Source organism: Dromiciops gliroides, chromosome 2 (genome assembly GCF_019393635.1).
Source record: "Dromiciops gliroides isolate mDroGli1 chromosome 2, mDroGli1.pri, whole genome shotgun sequence".
NCBI classification, from domain to species: domain Eukaryota; kingdom Metazoa; phylum Chordata; class Mammalia; order Microbiotheria; family Microbiotheriidae; genus Dromiciops; species Dromiciops gliroides.
In genome coordinates this window covers 616,524,438-616,548,027 of record NC_057862.1, presented here as the reverse complement: position 1 = coordinate 616,548,027, position 23,590 = coordinate 616,524,438, and the positions used below count along the sequence as shown (strand labels likewise).

The 23,590-nt window shown below is 39.0% G+C and overlaps 1 protein-coding gene across 4 annotated transcripts in view; it reads left to right on the top strand.

Annotated features, from left to right (window-relative positions):
- The window catches only part of RMDN2 (regulator of microtubule dynamics 2), an 84,910-nt gene that overhangs the window by 58,150 nt on the left and 3,170 nt on the right, over positions 1-23,590 (top strand). For all 4 annotated transcript variants that reach the window (XM_043980072.1, XM_043980071.1, XM_043980070.1 and 1 more), the window contains 5 exons: positions 5,326-5,401; positions 7,671-7,748; positions 9,574-9,672; positions 15,675-15,728; positions 15,807-15,887. In XM_043980072.1, coding sequence (XP_043836007.1) covers positions 5,326-5,401; positions 7,671-7,748; positions 9,574-9,672; positions 15,675-15,728; positions 15,807-15,887 — 388 coding nt within the window. The remainder of the gene's footprint in view (positions 1-5,325; positions 5,402-7,670; positions 7,749-9,573; positions 9,673-15,674; positions 15,729-15,806; positions 15,888-23,590) is intronic.

Below are 23,590 nucleotides of genomic sequence, written 5' to 3'. Positions count from 1 at the left end.
TGGGTGTGTTTTTAGGTAGTAGGGAAGGAGCCAATAGGGAGTTATTTCAGATTAGTGAGAGAGTGGGAATGATGGGGCAACTGCTGGAGATGATGGGATAGATTGAGATCACTCATGCACAGAGAATAGTTTACCTCATCGAGCAGAAAGGCCACATCATTATGTGAGACAGGGGTGGAGGAAGACATAGAGGAGAAAACATCTGAGTGACAAGAGATGAGGAGGGGGACAAGAAGAGGGAGTTCTTAGGAATGACCTTAATTTTGCAAACTATTGCCCTAAATTACCAGGATACAACTTGATCGCTAAAAATTTAAGAATAATGTTTTTAATAGCTGTTTCCATACAAAATACTCAGTTTTCAAGCAAGGTAGAATAATAATAATAATTTAAAAACTTAAAAAATATATGAAGCTTGGGGGCAGCTAGGTGGCACAGTGGATAAAGTACTGGCCCTGGACTTAGGAGGACCTGGGTTCAAATCCAGCCTTAGATGCTTGACACTTACTAGCTGTGTGATCCTGGGAAAGTCACTTAACCCTCATTGCCTCATATATATACGTATATATATGCATATACATGTGTGTGTGTGTGTGTGTGTGTGTGTGTATATGCTTCCTGAAGTAATCAAAATCATGTGGAAGCAAGATGAGGTGTATAACATCCCCGTCATCCTGAAAACTACAGGAGGTGTACTGAAGTTGCTCTTAGTGAGGATTCAAATATGAGTTTATATCCTAATGCTTTTATTGATCTAAGAAAAGCAGTTGTTTTATGTCTCTATATTCCCCAGAACTTTAAATGAAAAAGGATAAATAGGATAGTGACTTGACACAGGACTGTTTTTGTCTAAAGTCCTACCAGACAAGATGAAAAGAATTATTTTTTCTATAATAATGACTAATATTGATATAAAACTGAAAGATTTAAGTGTTTGTCATTTACTTCAAAGACCGTTTGCAGTTAATTCAAAGAGAAAAAAAAACAGTAGTTTCCCACTTTGTCATTATTTCTGATTCTTAGTTTAACCACTAGATGGGGGTACAAGACTATAGGGTAGCAGTTCCTGATGTGATTAATTCTCAAATGCTAATACAACTTACATGTAAAACTTTGTTCTTCACAGTTCATTCTAGCAGTTTGTACACACCAACAATATAAACAAAAACATTGTACCAATCAATTATGATAAAAATTTTCATAGAATCCTTGAATTTGGAAGTTGGAATTTGGATTCTCAAATTTTGAATTTTGAAAACTTTCCAAAGTCCTCCGGTCCAATTTCCTACTTAACTATAGTCCTCTCTACAACATCCCGCACAGGTGATAATCCAGTCTATGAATTCTTCTAATGATTGGGTGTTCAGTGTGTCACAAAATAATTTATTATTTTTTTGGATAGGTCTGATAATTTAGAAAGTTTTTCCATGAGCTAGAAGTAACCCTACCAGATGGATTTCATGTCTTGGGAGGAATGGATCCTTTTCTTCTCCTTAACTTTTTTTCTACAACTGGTCTTATGGACTTATCAATGACAGAATCCTATGGCTCTAGTTTCTGGTGTGATTACTCTTACTCTTATCTGAGCTGAAAATTCAAGGCCACTGAGGAGTTCCTAAAATTAACTTTGAGGCAGGGTTTCATTCATCTTTTGACATCTCTGGCTGTATTTCTGTGTACTTCATGAGGAATCTCAGGATTAGCACTGGATCAAACCTTAGCCATCATCTCATTTAAGTTTTTCTTTTTTTTAGAAGAAATTGATGCCCAGTGGTGAAGAGACTTACTCAAGGTCACATAGCTCATACTTGAACCTAGCACTTATTACCAAATAAGATAATACATGTAAAGCCCCTTTTTGTTGGGTCAGAGGTAAGGAGAAAAATAGAGAAACAGGGTGGAGAGAGAGAGATGGGAAGTGAGGGGAGAGAGAGATTGAGAGAGAAGGAAGGAGAAAAGGAGGAAGAGAGGGAGGGAAAAAGCGAGAGGGTGGGAGAGAGAGAAAGAGAGACAGAGAGAGAGAGAGAGAAAGAGAGATGGGGGGGGGGGAGTTAAATACAAAAGAAAAGTTAAGGCTAGGGCTATTTGTCCAGAGGTTCTTCCCAATAATATTGTCTACCTATTTATAGCAAATACTCCTTCAGAAAGATTTTTTAAAATTGGTTTCTTTTAATATGGAAACAAAACTCATTTTAAATAAATAGGCAAGATTTAAAGAAAGGAGGAAACTCTTGAGAATAAGTTATACCAATCTGTCCAGCACTGGTGAGGAAAAGTAGGGGAAAGAAGTAAAGAAGAAATAAGTTCACCAGATTCTAGAGTGGCAACAAATTCTGTCTAGGCAAATTACTCCTTAAGCTGGTCAGTGAGTCCTAATGATTACATCCAGTTTGAGGTAGTAGAGACCTTTCCTTGCAATCAGGTAGCTACTGATTCAGTACTCATATGCACTATAAGGCTTCAAAATTCCCATTGTCTCCTACCCCGTAATCATTCAGTTCCCTTCCTCCAGCTGGGAAAAATTATATTTCCCTTCATCGACAATATCCCTTGTTGATAAGGGGCTACATTTACAAAGTTCTACGTAAACCTTAAAGAATTAAATAATCACCAACTATTGGTATTATAATCATAATTCTTATATATTATTCATAACTGTTAATAATAATGTAATTATTAACTTCAAGTCTAGTGCTCTTTCCATTAAACCATTCATAGATATTCTTTTAACAACATTAATGTGCCTTCTAATAATGCAGACTGCTACTCATATATACTATATAATCCTATATGATTTCTGTCCATATCTTTCTATGTATATTACAGTAACCCAAAGACTACCTGGAAAAGTAAGGATTGAACGAGATCCCAGGCTTTAACATGTACCAGAGGCACCTGGTCTTATAAGTGATAAGCATGGATTCCAGGTATAGCCTCAGAATAACTTTTTCTTTTGGTGGGGCAATGAGGGTTAAGTGACTTGCCCAGGTTCACATAGATAAGTGTCAAGTGTCTGAGGCCGTATTTGAACTCAGGTCCTCCTGAATCTAGGGCCAGTGCTTTATCCACTACACCACCTAGCTGCCTCCAGAATAACTTTTATTACAACTGGAGTGGGCTTGCCAGGATGAGGATTTATTCATACTGGATCAGGCTGAAATTTAAGTTCCCTGATGTCCCTGAGTCCACTAAAACCTAGTATGGTGGTAAGGAAGTTGAAGTTCAAGGTTCAAGAACAAGGGTCAGGGTGTGGTTATGTGAGAGAGATAATACTAAGAAGGATAGATCAGTGACTACATCTCTTCTCCCCATCCTACCCAGCTAGGTAAGGGGCAGCTAGGGGGCACAGTGGATAGAGCACTGCCTCACAAGTCAGGAGGACCTGAGTTCAAATTTGACTTCATTCTTGATTTACTAGCTGTGTGACCCTGGGAAAGTCACTTAACCCTAATTTCCCCAAACGTCCAGGGCTATCTCCAGTCGTCCTGATAAATATCTTGCCATTGGACCCAGATGGCTCTGGATGAGTGAGTGAGGCTGGTGACTTTGCACAGCCCTCCTTCACTTAAATCCAATCTAATGCAAGTCATGACATCACCTCCAACGGTCTTCTTGGAGAATGAAGGACAAACAACAACAAAAGAGTAACCCAGCTAGGTGCTTTTTTGAGAAATACTAACAAAGTGCCAAGCTAGTCCATAGTACAGTCTTGTTGCTAGGTATGTATGGAGTCAGTAAGAGAGATGAAGAGACAAAAGATGGATTTAGGGTTTTGAGTTGGAGTAATTAGAAGAGTCCAGTACCAATATCAGAGACAAGACAACAAGAAAAGGGAACTTATTTAGGGCAAAACATGAAGATTTGCTTGATCTCCATTTTTGAGAACTGGAAAGGAAACATGAAGTGGAGTTTGAGGGAATATTTCAAGAGATAGGATAGAATATGTCTTTGACAGGACCAGTGCCTATTTTCTGTGCTCTTTGGATTTTTTTCTTAAAATGAAAATAATGATTTATCAAGTACTCTTACCTACTTAATTCCTATATTTGTTAGTAAATAAATAATCTTGTGGTAAATTAGGATTAGTTTGATCGAATCAGTTCCCATGGGTTCAGTTATTATTTCTATGCACATAACTCCCAAATCCATCTCCCATCTCTTTCCTGAACTGCAGTTCAGCATCACCATCTTCCTTCTGGACACCTTAAACTGGATATCTCAAAGGTATCTCAAATTCAACCTGTCCAAAATAGAACTCATTATCTTTTCCCCAAAACCCTCTCTTCACTATCCTTTCAGTCACCCAGGCTCACAACCCTACTGTTTTCCTCAATGCCTCACCACACACAGCCAGTTCATCACCAAATCTTGTCATTCCTACCTCCACAAGATCCCTTTTTGTCCAATTATACAGCCCCTTCATTACGTCTCACCTGGGCTACTGAAGTAGTTTCCTAATTGGTCTCCCTGCTTCAAGTCTCACCCCACTCTGATCCATCAGCCACTAAAGTGATTTCCCTAAAACCCAGATCAGCCTATTTTACCCCACTACTTAGTAAAGTCCAGTGGTATCCTATCTAGTGGCATCCAGAAGCACATAGAGACTTCTCCATTTGACGTTGAAGGCTTTTAAGAATCATCCTACATTTCCAGTCTTTTTACACCTGCCTACGATGTGCACTCTATGATCAGCTACACTGGTCTGCCCACTTTCTATTCCTCCATCTTCTCTCTACATTTGCACTGGCTGCTCACAGATTTCTGGAATGTTCTCCTTCTCCACCTTCTTATCTTAGTCTTCATAGCTTCCTTCAAGACTCAGTTTGTATACTACCTTCTGCAGGATGCCTTCTATGGTCCCTAGCAGCTGGTTTTCGCTGGCTAGGGCTACCCTGCAACTACTCTGTATACAATATGTCTACTGTGCAGTACATCTTATGTGCATTACATATTTTATACAAAATTATTTGTATACTGATCTGATATGATACTATTAAAATAGCCTGTATGTGCCTAATAATAAGAATATAAGTCCAGAGGAACATATTTATTCTACAATAATTTTATGTGTTTATATGCATATAGATACAAAAAAAAGAATAGAAGAACACCATAGAAGAATAAAATGTTCAGAAAGGGTCATATTTCATTTAGTTGTACCCTTCCCATTGGAAAGTCTTTAATTTAATGTTTATTCACTTTTTTATGTCTCTTGAATTTGTAGGAATAATCTTGATTACCACTGACTAAATCAATAATTGTTATTGTTTAATTTGAAGCTGCTTAATTTAAAGTGTCACTACTTTAACTGTGATATCTTTTTAGGTATGCTAATTTGTGTGGCTATGTAGCTGAGTGTGGGGGATTACAAAATAAAGTCAGATATGGCCATCTTTTTAAGGTATCTTTTTAAATTATATTTTTAATATAAATGAAGTTGTTAAAATTAAGTTATTAAGCAAAATCAGATCTCACATTTGCATTTTCTTATCTTTTTTAAAAACAATGAGAAAACATAAATGGCTGTTTTTAAGGCAATAAAAGTGAGGTTGTTGAAAATGTATGTATGGATTAATAATTTCAGTTTAAGAGAAACTAGACAGCAGAAGAATGTTGCTTATATTACAAATTAATGATTACACATGAGGTCCACCAATAGCAAATTAACTATCCATACAGTTATAGGTGAGGCCTAATAACAATCTTAAAGATTAGTTAAAAAAAACAAAAAAAAAGTATCTGCAAGTTGCAGTGAAGATACTTTAATCTTTTCCCTTTTGTTTTACATGGATAAATCATGACCACTAAAATATAAAAACTATATTGTACTAGAACTATTACATTTTGGCAATATTAATATTTGTTGTTCAGTCATTTTCAGTCAAGTCTGACTGTGTGACCCCATTTAGGATTTTCTTGGCAAAGATATCGACTGGTGTGGTTTACCATTTCCTTCTCTTGCTCATTTTATAGATGAGGAAACTGAGGCAAATAGGGTTAAGTGACTTGCCCAGGGTCACATAGCTAGGAAGTGTCTGAGGCCAGATTTGAACTTATCCTGATTCCAGGCCTAGTGCTCTCTCTACTGCATTACCCAGCTGCCTCCAATATTAATACAAATGCCATTAATTTGATGAAAATGAAATCCAAAATTCAGTGTTATCTACCTGTGCCCAAGAAAAACATCTGCTATCCTTTCATCTGCTATTTTATATTCCTTATTAAACCAGATGCTCGTTTTTCAAATATTTATTTTGTCTACTCATACTACCTTTCCATTATCATTTTTCTCCTTTCTGTATGATTCTGAACATTTTTCTCAACATGTCATTAGATATCCAGATATAGAAATGAAATTTTTTCCATTCTTACTTTTTTACCTTCTAAAAAAGGTCATATGTTTTTCAACCTTATTCAAGCTCTGGTGTGTTGCAAAATTGTCTCCTCTCAGAATGAATCAATTTTCCCTCTTCTTTTTTTGTTGTTTGTTTGTTTTGTATTTTTGTTCTGGGCAATGAGGGTTAAGTGACTTGTCCAGGGTCACACAGCTAATAAGTGTCAAGTGTCTGAGGCTGTATTTGAACTCAGGTCCTCCTGAATCCAGGGCCAGTGCTCTATCCACTGCGCCACCTAGCTGCCCCCAATTTTCCCTCTTCTTAATAAAGCAACCAGGCCCATTGTGTATAAAAGAATTTGAAGAACATTTGTGACCTAGCATGCTATTAAATAACCTAATATTTAGCAATGTTGATAACAACACTTATAATTAATGCTATTTTATTGTATTGTCTATAAGAAAAAATGCAACATGAATTGTTTCCTTCGAAGAAAATTATCTTATTAATAATCCCAAACATTAAATAATCATCAAATCACTCCTTTTTTGCTTCAAACTTCAAAAATATAGATATACTCTGCTTGATAGAAACTCATTATGCAGAAATTTACATTTGGGAATGCTTATTAAAATGCCTGCCTAAATCATAAAGCATTTATCAAAGATACTTAACAAATACCAACAGGGTCACTAAAATCTAATTAGAATAACAATCTTAGAGTAGAAATGTGGCCGTGGGAATCAGTTTTTAGGATGAAAATTTTCCATAGTTAATCCACAAAGTGGAGAATCCAATGTGAATAAAAGAAAACTGAATGTCCCTTTAGTTACAGAAGGCTCATCAAATGTTCATAGAATTCTTTGAGCCTAAGGAGTGGTCAATGAGTTTTTCCTTGGTTGCCAACCTGTCTATGTCAAAATGGGGTCATTTTGGCCATGCTTGGTGAGCTTGAGTTCTTTTCATTTGGCTATCACATGTTTCATCCCGGCTCAGACTTTTAGAAATTCATCTGCCTCACTCTGGATCACTAAGTTAAATTGCAAGCAGGTGAGAATTTGGGGGTTTGAATATTCTGTATTTTGTAACCAGTATTTTCCCCTTAAATTAAATATAGAATTCTTTTTTCATCATATGTAGGCTCTGATATAATGAATACATGTTTTTGAAATGTTGTTTACTAAAAGTCATAACAAATTAGTTTTATAATGTTGTTTACTAAAGGTAGTACTGTGATTTGTGTTTTATTTTGCCAGATCCCAAATGCAATTCATTAAGCTCAATAATGCCTTAAATTTGTTAAATGATACTTACTTTTGATTGGTTTTCTTTCAGAAACATCTAGATAGAGCAATAGAACTTATACCTGATGAACCTCTTTTGTATTACCTCAATGGAAGATACTGCTATTCTGTAAGTGGGTCTTTTTTATTTCTAGATTGATGTCTAAGCATCATGTTACAATGATATACATTTACTATTCTACATTAATTTATATAATCAGTGTAAACCTTGGTCACAGATTTGAAATTTGTTTTTGTGTTCTCCCCCTTCCCAGTACCTTTTCAGTAAACATTTTAGCTCAAATGTCCAGTAAGCACCTACTATGTGTGCACAAGGCCTTGTGCTGTGGACATGAGGTGGAAAACAAAAAATAGTCCTTGCTTCCAAGAAGCTTTAGTCCTCCTGGAAGAGTACAACAAGACCCACAGTTAAGTAAATTATGAAGGTGGCAAAGAAACAAAAAGGGAGCTTGAGATAAGTAACTGCAGTCATAGCTGAGGAAGAAGAGAGAGCACGGATCATTGGGGGAAACACCAAAGATTTCTCAATGGAGATGGCACCTGAGCTGAGCCTGGAGGGCCTTTGGAGGGTAGAAAGAAAGGAGCAAACAAGCATATACTAAGTGCCTAGCACATATTAAGGCATTTGCTTGGCATTGGAGATGAGAAAAGTGTAAATCCAGGTCTGGAGCAGGGCTTGTATGAAGTCCCAGTTGTGGAAGACAGTACATTCAATTCAGGGAACAGCTAATCATAAAGTTTGGCTAGGACAATGAGGTAAATCAATCCATCATTCATTAAGCACCTACAAGAATGGTCACCTGGACAGGCTGGTGCTAGCTTTTCAATGGTCTTAGATACCAAGCCAAGGAATTTGAGTCACATCTTCTAGGCAGCAGGAAACAAGTTTTGGAGTGGAAAAGTCACACCATCAGGTGTGTGCCTTAGGAATGTGATTTTGGAAGCTCTGTGAAGGATATTTTGAAGAAGGGAGAGATTGATGGCAGGGATACCAACAAGACTGTAGGAATAGTCCAGATAGAAAATGATAAGGGTCTGGATTAGGTGTGGGTGTGGAGAGGTGGTGACCAGAGATGCCAAATGTGGCCAGTAGGCTGTTCCCAAGTAAGGGCCCGCATTAAAATGTCATTGGAAAATATTTCACAAAATAAATAAATTTAACTAAGTAAGTAACCTTGCAGAATTCCTGATTTCCTTTAAGACTCAGCTCAAATGCCACTTTCTGAATAAAGCCTTTCCGCTGCCCCTCAAGGCTGCCTTACATTCATTTTGTATGTACCTATCTGTGTATTTACATGTTTCAAATGTCTCTGGTTCCATGTTATCCTTTCCATTAGAATGTATAAACTTTTTGAAGCCAGGAACTGCTTTGCTTTCCTTTTTGTATTCCCAACACTTAGCATAGTGCCTAAAACACAGTAGCTGCTTCTTTCTTTTTTTTTTTCCTTATTTAAAAAATTTTTTTTTCATACAGTAGCTTCTTAATGTTTGTTGATTGACTGAGTTTTACTGTGAACATGAAAATAGTACACTAATGAGTTTCCTAAGTGTTTTTCATGCTGTGGGACATTAATCTTTGGTCATTCATTATCTGCCATATGAACTAAATAAATACATCCATTACATACAAAATTAATGTTTTGAATTGTACCAAAAAGTAGCTAACATATGCTGTAAGTAAAAGTATTGTATGATCTTCAAAGTTAAGTGAAATTAATATGAACAGTTCCTTTTTAAAACTTAACAGTATATATAAATTTCTTATCCATGACAATTTCTAAAATAATTTTTTATATAATACTTATAGAATTTATCTTTCTTTAGAATTAATTTTATCAGAACTCTTTTCACTAACTTGAAATCTATCAGCATAATAAGGTCTAGTAAAAGAGATTGCTCAAAGACAACCAGCCAAAGAGGGTGTTTTTCTATAGGTTTTCAAATTGAATTGGATGGAGAAGAAAATGGCCTCTGCTCTTTTTGGGATGGTACCAACTTCGACTCTAGAGGAAGCTTTGAGAAATTTCCTGAAGGTAATCTTGGCTACCTACTTTTTTTTTTCTTCTCCTACTTTTGTTTTTAAAAAATGTAATTGCCTACATGTCACAAGCTTAACAGTGTCCCTGCTAGCTATAGAACATGCTCCTGTAAAATTAATGACTTGAAGTTATAATTCTTACATACAATAGCATGTGACAGTATTTAAATTACCTTTGATATGTAATAGATGACTCCTTCTTGTGAGAGAATGATATAATATCTCTAGACAAACAATATTTAACCAAAATAATTTGAATTATTTTGTTTAAGCTAATCTTAGAAATCCAATAAAGCCAAGATTTAACCTTTTGGGTATCTTCACTGAACTTTTCAGGTTCAAAAATTCAGTTTTATTCGTTCACCAAGTAGTGATTAGGCTCTGGTCATAGTCACACTAACCAAAAGCACATTAGATTGACTTATACACCTGAAAGCCAATTTATTATACTTCATTCTTTTTGTAGGTTTACGATGTCCTCAATGAAAGTGGTGTTTCCAGTGGCACAACTCACAGCACATACACACTTCCTTATTCTTTGGGATGCTTACCCTTGTTCTCTCCCTCCATCCTCCATACAGGGCTCATCCACTGGGGTGGGAGTCTTCCTCTTGATCTCTTGACCTGATATGAATCTCAGAGGAGTCCATGAGCTAGCTGTCCAGCCGTTATTGTCTAACCATTACCCTTACTTCACTACTGCCTGACTATGTTTTTAGTGAGACATCTACACATACATACTTGTCTAGAAATTAGAACAATTCTTCACACAGGGCACTCTTTCTTAATGGATATTTCTACTCATTAGCTCAAATGGAAGGTAAGGTTTGGGTGAGCAAAAGTGTGATGATAAAATATATTTCATCAAGTTGTGATAGCTTGAGAGGCAGGCAGCATGCCGTAGTGGGTAGAAAGCTAGCCTGGGTGCCTGGAAGATCTGAGCTCAAATTCCAATGCTAACATACTAGCTGTCTGACTGTGAACTATAACCATGGTTATAACCCTGACAGAGGAAGTTTCTTCACCTGAAAGTTCCCTGTACCAGTGAAATCACAAATCCAGTCCCTATCCCTATCCCTTTGGTAACTAGGTGAATTGTCTAGCTCCTTTATAAGGTTGTTGTTGTTATTCTTTGTCCTTTCTGAAAAAAGACCATGACATCCAGAGGTGATGTCATGACTTGCAATGAATTGGATTTAAGTGAGGGAAGGCTGGGCAAGGTCACTAACCTCATTCTCTCCTCCAGACCCATCTGGGTCCAGTGGTGAGATACACATCAAGATGACTGGAGATGGCCCAGGATGTTTAAGGCAGTTGGGGTTAAGTGACTTGCCCAGGGTCACACAGCTAGTAAGTGTATAAGGTGAGATTTGAACTAAGGTCCTTCCACCTTCTGGGCCAGTGCTCTATGCACTCTGTCACCTACCTGCCCCTCCTTTGTAATGAACTTTCTGTCTGAAGAACTCTTAATTATCTGTGATCAGAGGAGGTGGGGATATTGACAGTATTTGCTAAGCTCTTGGAATGCCCTCCTTCCTTTGTTTTTCACCTATCAAAATCTTACCTGCCCTTCAAGGCATAAAGATCATATATCATACTTTATAGCTGCTCTTATGGCACCTGGAATCTCTTTCTGACAAGAACTGTGTGTGCTGATACTTCAGGCAGTGTTTTTTGGGGGTCTTAGGGGGGGCAATGGGGATTAAGTGACTTGCCCAGGGTCACACAGCTAGTAAGTGTCAAGTGTCTGAGGCCACATTTGAACTCAGGTCCTTCTGAATCCAGGGCTGGTGCCACCTAGCTGCCCCGCAGGCCGTGGTTTTTAAACCAGGTGTTTATTGGTAATAGAGAAGAGCAAGAAAGGTGAGAGGTGAAGTCTCACTGGCAAACTAGGTAGTTTCAGTTATCATTTAATGGGCTGAATAAAGTTAAAGAAGAGTAATTTGGGGGGATTATCTGTAGTTATTATTTCAATAATCTGTAATTCTAATCTCTCTTAAAACTGTGATGCTATGATTTCTAGCACAATGGATAGAGGGCATAGATATGGATAGATGAGTCAGGAAGACTCATTTTTCTAAGCTCAAATCTGGCCTGAGACACTTACCAGCTGTGTGACCCTGGGCAAGTCACTTCACCCTATTTGCCTCAGTATCCTCATCTGTAAAATGGGCTGTAGAAGGAAATAGCAACTGCTCCTGAATGTTTGCTAAGAAAACCCCACATGGTGTCACAAAGGGTCAGAAATAGCTGAAACAACTGAACAATATAATATAATAGAAAGTGCAGTGAATTGGATGTTAAGGGGCCTCGGGCCTGATCTTGCCTCTGCCATTTTCAGACTAGTCACGTGTGGTCTCCTGGTTCCTTCACTACATAAGATCTGAATAAGAGACCATGTACTTCCTACTCCACAGGGTCGTTGTGAGGATTAAATGAAATAATGTATATGAAACTATAGGTCTGTGTAGATTCAGGATATTATAAGCATCTTCATCAGAAATAGTCATAGAGAGATGAGTTGGCAGTTTTATGTAGTTTATTTTAACAATTGAAAAAAAGACTTTTAACCCATTCCAACTAGCTATGCCCCTTGGAGGATCTGTGGGGAAAATATCTAAGTATATGTCATGTCTTTCATAACATATTACAAAGATAAAACACTCCAGGTTTAAATGGTTTTAATTTTGCTATCAAGGCAAACAATTTAAATTGTAGTGATCTTTCTCATAGCAAAAGGGATTCTTGTTTTTCGATTTTCTGGCAAAAGCCCAAGGCTTTGCTTTTCACAGAGTTCCAGAGTTGAAGGAGACCTCAGTGATCAGTCCAGCCCAATCCCAAAAGGTGGGCACCTAGTCTTTGCTTGGAGGTCCCCAAAGCAGGAGAACACATTACCTTCCTAGGCATTCTTTTGGATAGTTCATTTATTGTTCATTAGGTTTTGTGGGATTTTTCCTGACAGTAGGCTTAAATTTGCCACTTTGCAACTTGAGCACATTGTTGCTGGTTCTATGCTCTGGGACCAGACCAAACAAATCTAACACTGTTCTACACGACAGCCTTTCAAATGCTTTAAGAGAGCCATCCTGTGCCCCAAAGTCTTCTCTTCTTCAGGCTTATTGTCCATAGCTTCTTCAACCACTCCTTATGTGGATCACAAAGAAAAGTGATTAGACTATGGCAAAATTACAGACAATTCAAGCAATACATGTCAGACTAAGTCACTGAAAAGTTAGCCCTGCCCCCCCCTTACTGCATCAAGATGAAGATGATGTTGGCAATGACAACAATAATGCTTCACTATCAATGTGGAAGGAAGTCTGCATGGAGTACATCAGGGATTTGTGCTTGGTCCAATGATATTTAATATGTTTGACTTCAGTTTTGTTTTCTATATACCATATATGTATATATAAGCTCCCTGACAGAATATATGATGCTAAATAACCAAATTATGGACATTTTAGAAGAATGGTTTTTTTTCATTGTGCTCTCCTGCAGCTGGATGGAACATTGACATTTATTCTGATATTTGAAGTTGCATACCAAAGCTCTTTGCATATACATATCTATAGATAGATGATAGATAGATATACATCTCTATCTGCCTATCTATCATATGTAATCATTAATTAGACCAGGAATTTGCATTCTGTTGGGAGCTTATATACAGAAAACAAAACTAAAGTCATTGGGGAGGAGGAAGTAGCAGTAGCAGCTTTGGGGGTCAAGAAAGGCTTCATGCTAGAAAGTGAACACTCTGAGCTGTATCTTGACTGAAGCAAGGGATTTTAAAAGTCAGGTGAGAAGAGAGTGGATACCAGGTATGAAGGCATCCCTAGGAAAAGTCACAGAACTGAAAGATGAGGGACACATGAGGAATAGTAAGAAGGCCATTTTGACTAGACAGTGGAGGGAAAGGAGGGTGGTAATGTATCAAAAGACTGGAAAAGTCGTTTGTGTCAATTTGTGAAAGGCTTTAAATGTCTTCTAGAAGTAGAAGGGGAAAGGGAAGAGGCAGAAGAAGGAAGGAGAGGAGGAGGAAGAAGTGGAGAAGAAGGAGAAGGAAGAGGAAGGAAGGAAGAGATTTGGGAGCTAATATAAATGATCTAACCCAGCATTCCAACCTGCAAGATGGAACTTGCACTATCTGCCTAGTTCCCAGGACCCCCTCTTTTGGGGCTGACTCCTATTCTTTGGAGACCTGAAGACCACTTTGTAAAGATCAGGGGCATTGATCTCAAATGTGACCAACATAAGATGCCAATAATTTTGAGTATCCCGTTTTTTTCCCTTATCAGAACCACAGAGTATCAGAGATGGAAGGCCCTCCAGAGGCCATGTAGGTCAACCCATAATTGAACAAGAACCACTTCTACAGCATCTGAGAGAAACAGTTATCCCTGAAAACCTGTGGTGATGGAGAGCCTCCTCAGACAGCCCAATCAACTTTCCATTAGTTCTAAGTATCAGGGGGTTCTCCCATACATCTGTACTTAAATCTAGCTTAAATTTACCTTTTGGTCACTTTCATCCATTGCCCCTAAATCTTCTCCACGAGGCCAAGTAGAACAAGTCTACTTTCCCATGATATCTCTTCTGAATGTTCAGACAGCCTCATGCCCTGCCTCTTGGCACCTGTACCTCCCCACCCAAACACATACAATTCCTCAGGCTAAATATCCCTAATTCCTTCACCTGATGCTCCTCGGCTTGGTCTACAGTCTTCTCACTATCTTGTCACCTTTCTCTGGACCTGTTTCAGGCTGTGAGTGGTTTTCTTTCCTAGTAATAGTGTCCTGAAATGTACCTAGTACTCCAGACCAGGGCATTGTACAGCACACCAGATCTCTAACATCTCTGCTACAACTACCCACACCCACACCCACACCTGGCCCCTCTCTTTATTTTATGTCGTCGTCTTCGTCGTCGTCGTCTCCTTCTCCTTCTCCTTCTCCTTCTCCTTCTCCTTCTCCTTCTCCTTCTCCTTCTCCTTCTCCTTCTCCTTCTCCTTCTCCTTCTCCTTCTCCTTCTCCTTCTCCTTCTCCTTCTCCTTCTCCTTCTCCTTCTCCTTCTCCTTCTCCTTCTCCTTCTCCTTCTCCTTCTCCTTCTCCTTCTCCTTCTCCTTCTCCTTCTCCTTCTTCTTCTTCTTCTTCTTCTTCTTCTTCTTCTTCTTCTTCTTCTTCTTCTTCTTGCAATTGGGGTTAAGTGACTTGCCCAGGGTCACACAGCTAGTAAGTGCCAAGTGTCTGAGGCTAGATTTGAACTCAGGTACTCCTGATTCCAGGGCCGGTGCTCTATCCACCGTGCCACCTACCTGCCCCTATTTCATGTCTTCTTAATGCAGCCTAAAAATCACACTGGGTTTTTGGCAGCCATATTACATTTTTGACCCATTTTGAGTTTTCAGTTCACTAAGACCCTCATATCTTTTTAATGGAAGCTGTTACCAAGTCACTTCTCTCCAATCCCATAGTTGTAAAGTAAATTTTAAAAATTCAGTTGTCCAAGCTATCTTGAGTTTAAGTAAATATATTTATTTGCAAAAGTATAATTTTAGAAACTATACATGCAATGATAATTGACTTCTGTGAAGATAATCACAGTGCAGTTTTTGTAAATTGTCCAGAAGCAAATGATATTTTCTTCCAAAAGATGGTGTAGTACTGTATCTGATTAAAAAGATATGCCTTGGGGCAGCTAGGTGGCGCAGTGGATAAAGCACCAGCCCTGGATTCAGGAGGACCTGAGTTCAAATCTGGCCTCAGACACTTGACACGTACTAGCTGTGTGACCCTGGGCAAGTCACTTAACCCTCATTGCCCCTCCAAAAAAAAAAAAAAAGATATGCCTGTATTGAAGTAGGGTATAATCTTAGTGAAATTTGTACTTTGGCATTTGAAATTGATTAATTTTATTCTGATCATTTTGTTTGTCAATTTCCCCTTGTCCCTTTTTGCTTATTTTCATTCCCTTTTGCTCTGTTTCTTTGACTAGGCTGAAGCGTTAAAACCTGGATATTCCAAGTACAACTATGTATATTTGGCAAAGGTAACTAAAAATAATTTTAATAAAGTTTTGAAAATTTGTGTTTTTTTTAGGACATTAATTGGATTTATTTTATTTCAGTGCTACAAAGATCTTGGACAAAAAGAAAATGCTTTGATGTATTGTGATTCTGCTTTGCTAATTTGTTCTGCTAACAAAAAGGTAAGTATGGATCACAGGGACAGATCCAAATCTATTCTCAACTTACTCTTTTCCTCCCTTGTGAGAAAGAGACAGAAAGAAGCAGAAATATTGAGATATTTATTTCTTAAAATACAAAACATAGCTCAAAATATCATTAGCTTAAGGATATTTTAACCTTTGTTGATTCAGAGACATTCTGAATGGTTTTCTCCATTCTGCTAAACATAAAGACGATACTAGTAATGGTTGATTATCTAGGATGAAGTGTGTTTATGGAGCAAGCTAACTGTTAGGCAGCAGTCCACAATATACCATACCCACTTGGGGCTAGGCAGGGAAAACAGAATGATCAAGATAGAGAAGGAAGGTACAAGCCAGTTCGTGTCAGAGAGCTAGTGGAGGGGCAAGAATAGCAAGTGACAGAGAGGCCAGTGTTTGGTAATGGTTAGGATACAATAGCTTCCCACTCCCTCTAGGTGCCAGTGCTCCTTAGGAGGCACCCTGGCCAAAGTAGGTGGGAGAGAGTTGAAAAGGCTTGCTAGGGAACATTTCTGCCTGCTCCAACTCCTGTCTCCTCACCGTTGTGTTCCTGCCTCCAAAGGGGAAGATCCCGCACTGCTTCTTCTCTAGCTCTGCCTGTTTCTCCCCTACCTTTTGTGCAAATGTTATTGTGCCTAGTCTTTAGCTGAGAACTGTGACAAGAGATACCTCCTAGGATAGTTGAGGTGAAGAGACCTTCAGAGGCCGTCTAGTTCTGTAGGAAAGGGAGCTGAGTTTCAGAGGGGTGATGTGATTTCAGCACTGCCACCCAGCTGGTGAGGCTCAAAGCTAGGACTTAAACACAGATTTTCAAGCCACAGTCCAGTGCTTTCTCCACTAAGCCCCACTGTTTCCTGTGATGGAAGGGACATCATTTTGACATCAATCAGTGATTGATTCCCAACCTGCCAATAACTTTAGGGAATTTAGTCTGTCAGCATCTTCTCCTGATATCAAGGGAGCAAGAAGGAATTGATGTTGTTTTCTTGTTCCCTTATAACCACAGCTGAGCCTTAACCATATTCTCTGAGCCACAACCTGAGAAAGATGGCCCAAAGTTGCTTGTTTTCTCATGGTTGTGACAACAAAGGAAGTCTAGTCCCTTTTTTAACCTAGTCCTTTCTTTGGATGAGGCATAAACAGAACAGGACCACTGCTGTCTTCTGTTCTTTTCAATTGTTATCTCATAATTCCCAGGTTCTACTTTATAAATGTTAGATGGGTTAGAAGCTTGGGATCAAAGTTGGAGTTAATAGCTGTTGGATTATTTTTTATACATAAAACCTTCCCTTTAAAAATAGCCAGTGAAAACCTGTCACAACCAGGCAGCTGAAAGAGGCCAGACTCAGCTTCAGACTGTAAACATGAGGGGTGAACAGCATGGGGCAGAGCACTCTGCATTCTGGGTAAAAACTGGGCCTGTTTAAAAACTGTCTCTGATCCTGAGAATCTGGGTGACTTTGGGCAAGGCACCGAGCTCCAAAATGAAGAGCCAGGAGCAGAGGGGCAGAACTAGATCCTGTACACTTGCCCTCCATTCCAGAAAACAAAACACCTGCAAGTAATGCTAGTTTAGAAAGCAAGGACATTTGCAACACATTCAAGAAGAGGACCTTTTGCAAGCCCTGCCTCTGACCCACACTAGCTGGGTGACCAGGATTTAGTCACAACCTCCAGGCAACTCTCTAGGACTTTAAGTTACAGGCAAGTTTCTGATTTCTATCTATGGAGGTAGGGAGAGATTGTCAAAAGAATGATACAAGATTATTGACAGTGCTCTTGTTGTTCAGTCTTGTCTGATTCTGTGTGACCCCATTTTGGGGTTTTCTTGGCAAAGATACATTTCCTTCTCCAACCCATTTTACAGATGAGGAAATTGAGGCACACAGGGTTAAGTGACTTGCCCAGTATCACACAGCTAATAAGTATCTTAGGCCAGATCTGAGTCTTCTTGAAGCCAGACCCAGCATTCTATTCACTGCACCAGCTCGTTGCCTTTATTAACAGTATCAACTCACAAAACAGTAAAAAATGACTTAAAGAGAAAATAAGCCAGAGAGAATTTAGTGTAAAATCCAGCTAAGTGATATCATTCCTAGAATATTTTTAGATTAAAATAGGACAATAATATATATTCTCATCAGCAATGATAATGAAACCCAGTATATTTGGACTTGATTACCACAGAAGGTGGCTAGGTGGCACAGAGAACAAAGCACTGGACCTAAAATCAGGAAGACCCGAATTCAAATCCATCCCCAGACATTTACTAGCTGTGTCAGCCTGGGCAAGTCATTTAACATCTATCTGCCTCAGTTTCTTCATATGTAAAATGGGAACAATAATTGCACCTACCTCTGAGGATTGTTATGAAGCTCGAATGAGGTAATAGGCACAAAATGCTTCCAAAAGCTTGAAGTGTTATATAAATATTGGCCTTTGCTATTATTGTTAGTATTATTACCAAAAATACTTTGTGAGAACATGGCAATGATACTTAAAAGGATAACTTGGCAAGAAAAACTGAACTGGACTAAAAACATACAAGAAAATGCCTTGCTAAGTAAGAGCAACATAATTTTAAAGGAGCGGGGGGGGGGGGTTGATTCTTAAGATATGTGAAAAAGGAGAAAATTCCAGAAGAAAAGAAAATGAAAAGATCACAAATGATACTTTTGCTGTAAAAAATGGTGATAAAGTTCAGACAGGTATTAAATGACAGAGCTAAGGTCCAATATGGGACCTATGACTCCAAACAAAAGTGGATTTTTTTTCCACTTCAAATAATGATGATACAAGCAAACTATACAATGAAGGTGCAAATGGAGAGTTTAAGAGTGCTCTAAGTCCAAAGGAGAAAGCTGTCGTAGCTGCTTTGAGAGCAAAGAGAATCATATGCATAGAGAATGATCATTAAACTCTTGGGAGTTAATGAGATAATCAGGAATAACTTAGAGAGAAGTAAGGTCCCAGAACAGATCTTTGGAGTATAGACATAGATAGGGAAAGCTGATGAATTTGAAAAAAATACTGAGAAGGAGCAGTGAGACAGATGAGAAGAAAATGTTGAGTGAGAAATATCATGAAGTCTTATAGGAGATAGTATTTAGGAAAAGAAGTAGCCAACAGTGTCAACAATGTTCCATAGAGGTCAAGAAGCATGAAGATTTGGCAATTAAGAGATCATTGGTAACTTAGGAAAGAGCTGCTTCAGTTTAGATGAGATCAGAAGCCAGACTGCAAAGGGTTGAGAAGGGACTGAGAGAAGAAGAAACAGGAAACAAATGTAGCCAGCTTTTTGTAAGCGTCTGACGGTGAAAGAGAGGAGAGCCATTGAGTAAGGCGGAATGAGGATAGATGGGAGGGTCAAGGGAGATTGTCTTGTTTTTAAGATGAAGAATTGGGGAAGAAAGAGAGCTCAATTTGAACATTAGAGAAAAGAGATAGGAAGATGGGAGAAACATTAGGAGAAGTAAAAATAAAAGGAAATGAATCAATGATGGAAAGGGAATTCTTGAAGGCACAAAAGACAGGCTAGGCAAAGCTGGAATGGGATGTGAAATTGCCAGGGTTAAGGTATATGGTAATAAGAGAACAGGAAATGAGGTTTGGAGAGAGGAGTGGTTTAATCTTAGGCAATTGGGAATTCAGTATTACTGGGATTGAAAAGAAAGTAGTGACCATAGGAGTTAACTAACTTAAATGTTAAGTTGTTAACCATAGGGGATGAATAGCAGCAAACCCCAACAGCTATACGAGTTAGGGCAGAATAGTGGAATACTCTGTCTCAGTTCTACCTCAGATTACAAAGCTATCAATCGCCTAACAACTGCTTGTGTGAGGAGGAAATCCTGTTTAAGAGCTCTCCATTATCTGGGAGTCTACTTCTAATCAGTATGATGTTTTGATTCTGTAACCGAATGGGAAAGAAAGAAGAAAGGAAGGAAGGAAGGAAGGAAAGAGAAAGAACAAGCATTATTAAGCAGCCACTATGTGCTAAGAACTATGCTAAATGCCTTACAAATATTATTTCACTTGGTCCTCACAACAACCCTGTAAGGTGATATTATCATTCCCATTTTACAGATGAGGAAACTGAGGCAGGCAACAGTTGAATGACTTGCCCAGGGACATAGCTAGTAGGTATCAGACTTTGGATCTGAACCAAGGTCTTCTTGCTTTCAGGTCTAGCACTCTAGTGGTAAACCTTTTATGATTAAGGGGGCTGGCATTTAGATGATAGTCCATCTCCCAGACTCTACTTTTCTTCTTCTTCTTCTTCTTCTTCTTCTTCTTCTTCTTCTTCTTCTTCTTCTTCTTCTTCTTCTTCGCATGGGGCAGTGAAGGTTAAGTGACTTATCCAGGGTCACACATCCAGTAAGTGTCAAGTGTCTGAGGCCAGATTTCTGGCCTCTACTCTTATGCCACACAGGCAGTTTTGAAAAACCAGAATCCATTTACATGCTGCATTAGAGGAGGAAGACTTTAGTGGAAATGTTTTTTTTTCTCAAATAGAATGAAGCCCACACAAATTAATTGTTAGCCTTGTGGCTAATGTTGCTTAAGTCTCTTCTATACAGCTGCCTTTTCAGCAATCAAGTGGCCAGAATCTCAGCTGCTGAGTTCTTTTGTACACTCCCACTGCAGGAAGCAGAGCACTCAGCTTGCTTTTCTAACTCAGGTGATGAAGAACCGTATCCTAGGCCACCCATACAAAGTCTCTCCACTGGGTCTCCTTGGTCAGATACATGCAGGGCAAGACAGTTTCTCTGGACTAGCATTACTCTAGCTGCAGGGCAGCAAGTGTCTCTTGCCCTCAAGAAGAGAAAAGAGATCCTGTGACCTCCGTCCACCTGTTACTCTGTTGCTTAGTGGTTAAGCCACCTGCATATGCCAAAGTGAAGTCTTTCTTTTCAGGTTATGTTTTAAGATGGTGGTTCTGAGCCTTCTGTTAATTAGATGCAATATAGTGTGGCAGAAAGAGTATTGAATGAGAAGACAAGAGACCTGTGTTAGTCTGGGGTTCTGCACTATCCAGCTGTGTGACCTTGGATAATTGATTCATTTAAGCTGGTTTTCTTTTTTGTAAAATAAGGGGTTTGGACTGCTGGATCTCTTGAGCCCCTCTCAGTTCTTATATTACATATGAGCCATATGATTTGCTTTATGAATGCTCATTAATAGAATTTCAGAACACTTGAGAGAAGTTTTTTACCCTAATTTGGACAATGGTTAAAATAAAGCATTGCATCATATTTTGTAATTGAAATGCTTGTGGTTTTCTCCTATTTTCTCCCAGTATCAACTTTTATATTGTTCCCAGTATCATAGTAATAGAATATAAAATAAATATCAAAAGAGTAATAATATGTAGCAAAAATAAAAGTTCTGTGTGAATATCAATGGATACTATTGGTCATAAGCCAAGTCTTAGAAATATGGAAGCTTCAGCTGACCAATTAAAAGGATCTAGCAGGCAGTGCCTGATTAGCTGTTGTTCTAACCCTGCTTCTCTCATTGCTTTATTCTTTCACTGGCTTTGCCCACTTCATCTTCCTAGGAAATGGACCAACCTAATAGAAAATTCAGAGGGAAGAGCCCCCGTGTTTTCCTTTTGAAGGAAATGTAAAGCAATGGGTTGAAGTTGCAAAGGGGGGGAGTTGAGACTTGAAGAAAGGAAAAACTTCCTCACAATTAAAGTTCTCTCATCTGTGGGGAGTGGTGGGTTCTTTCTCCATCCTCACTGGAGGTCTTCACACAAACGCTGGAGGACTACAGAACAGGTGTCTTGTGGAAGGGGATCCTTCTGGGGGTATGAACTGGACAAAACTCTGTGGTTCTTTGATTCTGTGAAAACCAAGGAAAACAAAGTTGAAATGAGGAGAGGGGGAGACGTGGAAAGAGCACTGGAATTAGTATCAGAGATCTTGGGTTTGAATATTGATTCTGCTGCTCAGTACTTGTGTGACCTTGGGCCATTCCAATAGCCTCCCTAGACCTCAGTTTCCTCATCTGTAAAATGGGGGAGATGGGGAGAGATAGACCAAGTGGCTTCTAAGGACCCTTCCCATTCTAATCTATATAATCCTAAGTGGAGGGTTTATTCACATCTCTGAAGGATCCCTTTCTGTGGAGATTCCTTCCAAATATATTCAATTCAACAAGCACAAGGAAGGGCAATTCAAAAATTAATGATTCAGGGGGCAGCAAGGTGGCGTAGTGGATAAAGCACCGGCTCTGGAGTCAGGAGGACCTGAGTTCAAATCCGGCCTCAGACATTTGACACTTACTAGCTGTGTGACCCTGGGCAAGTCACTTAACCCCCATCGCCCCGCCAAAAAAAAAAAGATTAATTATTCATTCTCTGTTCCCAAGGAGCTTATAATATGGTAGAGGAGGAAAGGGAATTGTGAGACATGAACATAAATAAATCTAAGGCAAAGGAAAAAGGGATAAAGGCCAAAGGTTAAAAACTGCTTTTTCTTTAGTGCTAACATTTCCTACAAAGCTGCTAATACAGAAGATTCACCAACACATCAAACTCCCAAGGACAGAAATCACTTAGCTAGTATCAGTATGCTGTGAGCTCCTTCCTCTTTTAGACTTGGGGCCCAGGAGATCCAGTGCTCTGGCTTTAGGGGGCCTAGATTTCCTGGCTCTGAAATTGCAGCCTATGTATTATATTGGCCCCACATGCATAACCTGAGGCCCTGGGAAACATTCTTCTCTTAAAAGAAATAGGATTCTTCTGTCTAAAGTTGTGTGCGGATGCTAGCTAAATAAATAATGACTGCTCTGTTAGCCTCAGGAGGAGCTGGGTCAGTCTTGTGCCCCAGGATCATTATTTTGGCAGCTATGTGCAGGATAGAAGGAGAGGGGAGACTCTGAAGATCAATTAGGAGGCCCAATGGGAGGTGGAGAGGGCCTAAGCTGGGGTGGGGGGGTGGATATAAGTAGAGAGAAGGGATAAAACTCCAGTTTGAATTTACTTGTCTGTTCATGTGTTGTCATCCTCCCTTCCCTCTAATTCATTGATGCAGAGAAAAAAAAGCTCATGTATAAAAAAATTAAATAAAGTTATGTTTCAAGATGGAGTATTTCCTAAGCAAATAAAAACAGTACTTTAAAAAAATCACCATAGAAAATTATTTGGGGGCAGAATATTACAAAGAAACTGAGGAAGGCACAGAATCCACAATAAATGACCACTGTGAGCTTTACTTCCACATGTTTTTTCTCTTCCACCTCTGCTTTTCATTCAGTGATTTTTCAAATCTTGTCACACCCACCCTCATAATCTTTCTTTAATTAATTCAGTTCAATCCAACAAGCAAGGAGTAAGTAAGTGTCAGGTAGTGCACCAGGAGCTGGGGTGATGAAAACAAAAAAGGAAATAAGACCTGCCTTCAAAGAGCTTATCTTCTGTTAGAAGGAGGGGAGGCTGACAAGGACACATGCACAGACAAGTACATTCAAACTGGAGGTTTTCCCTTCTCTCTCCTGATATCTAACCCCTCCCCCGCTCCAGCTTAGGCCCTCTCCACCTCCTATGCAGGCTCGTGTGTCATATGAAGGCCTCCTAATTGATCTTCAGAGTTCCTCCTCTCCTTCTATCCTCCATATAGCTGCCAAAATAATGGTTCTGGGCCACAAGACTGACTCAGTCACCACCTGAATCCAGG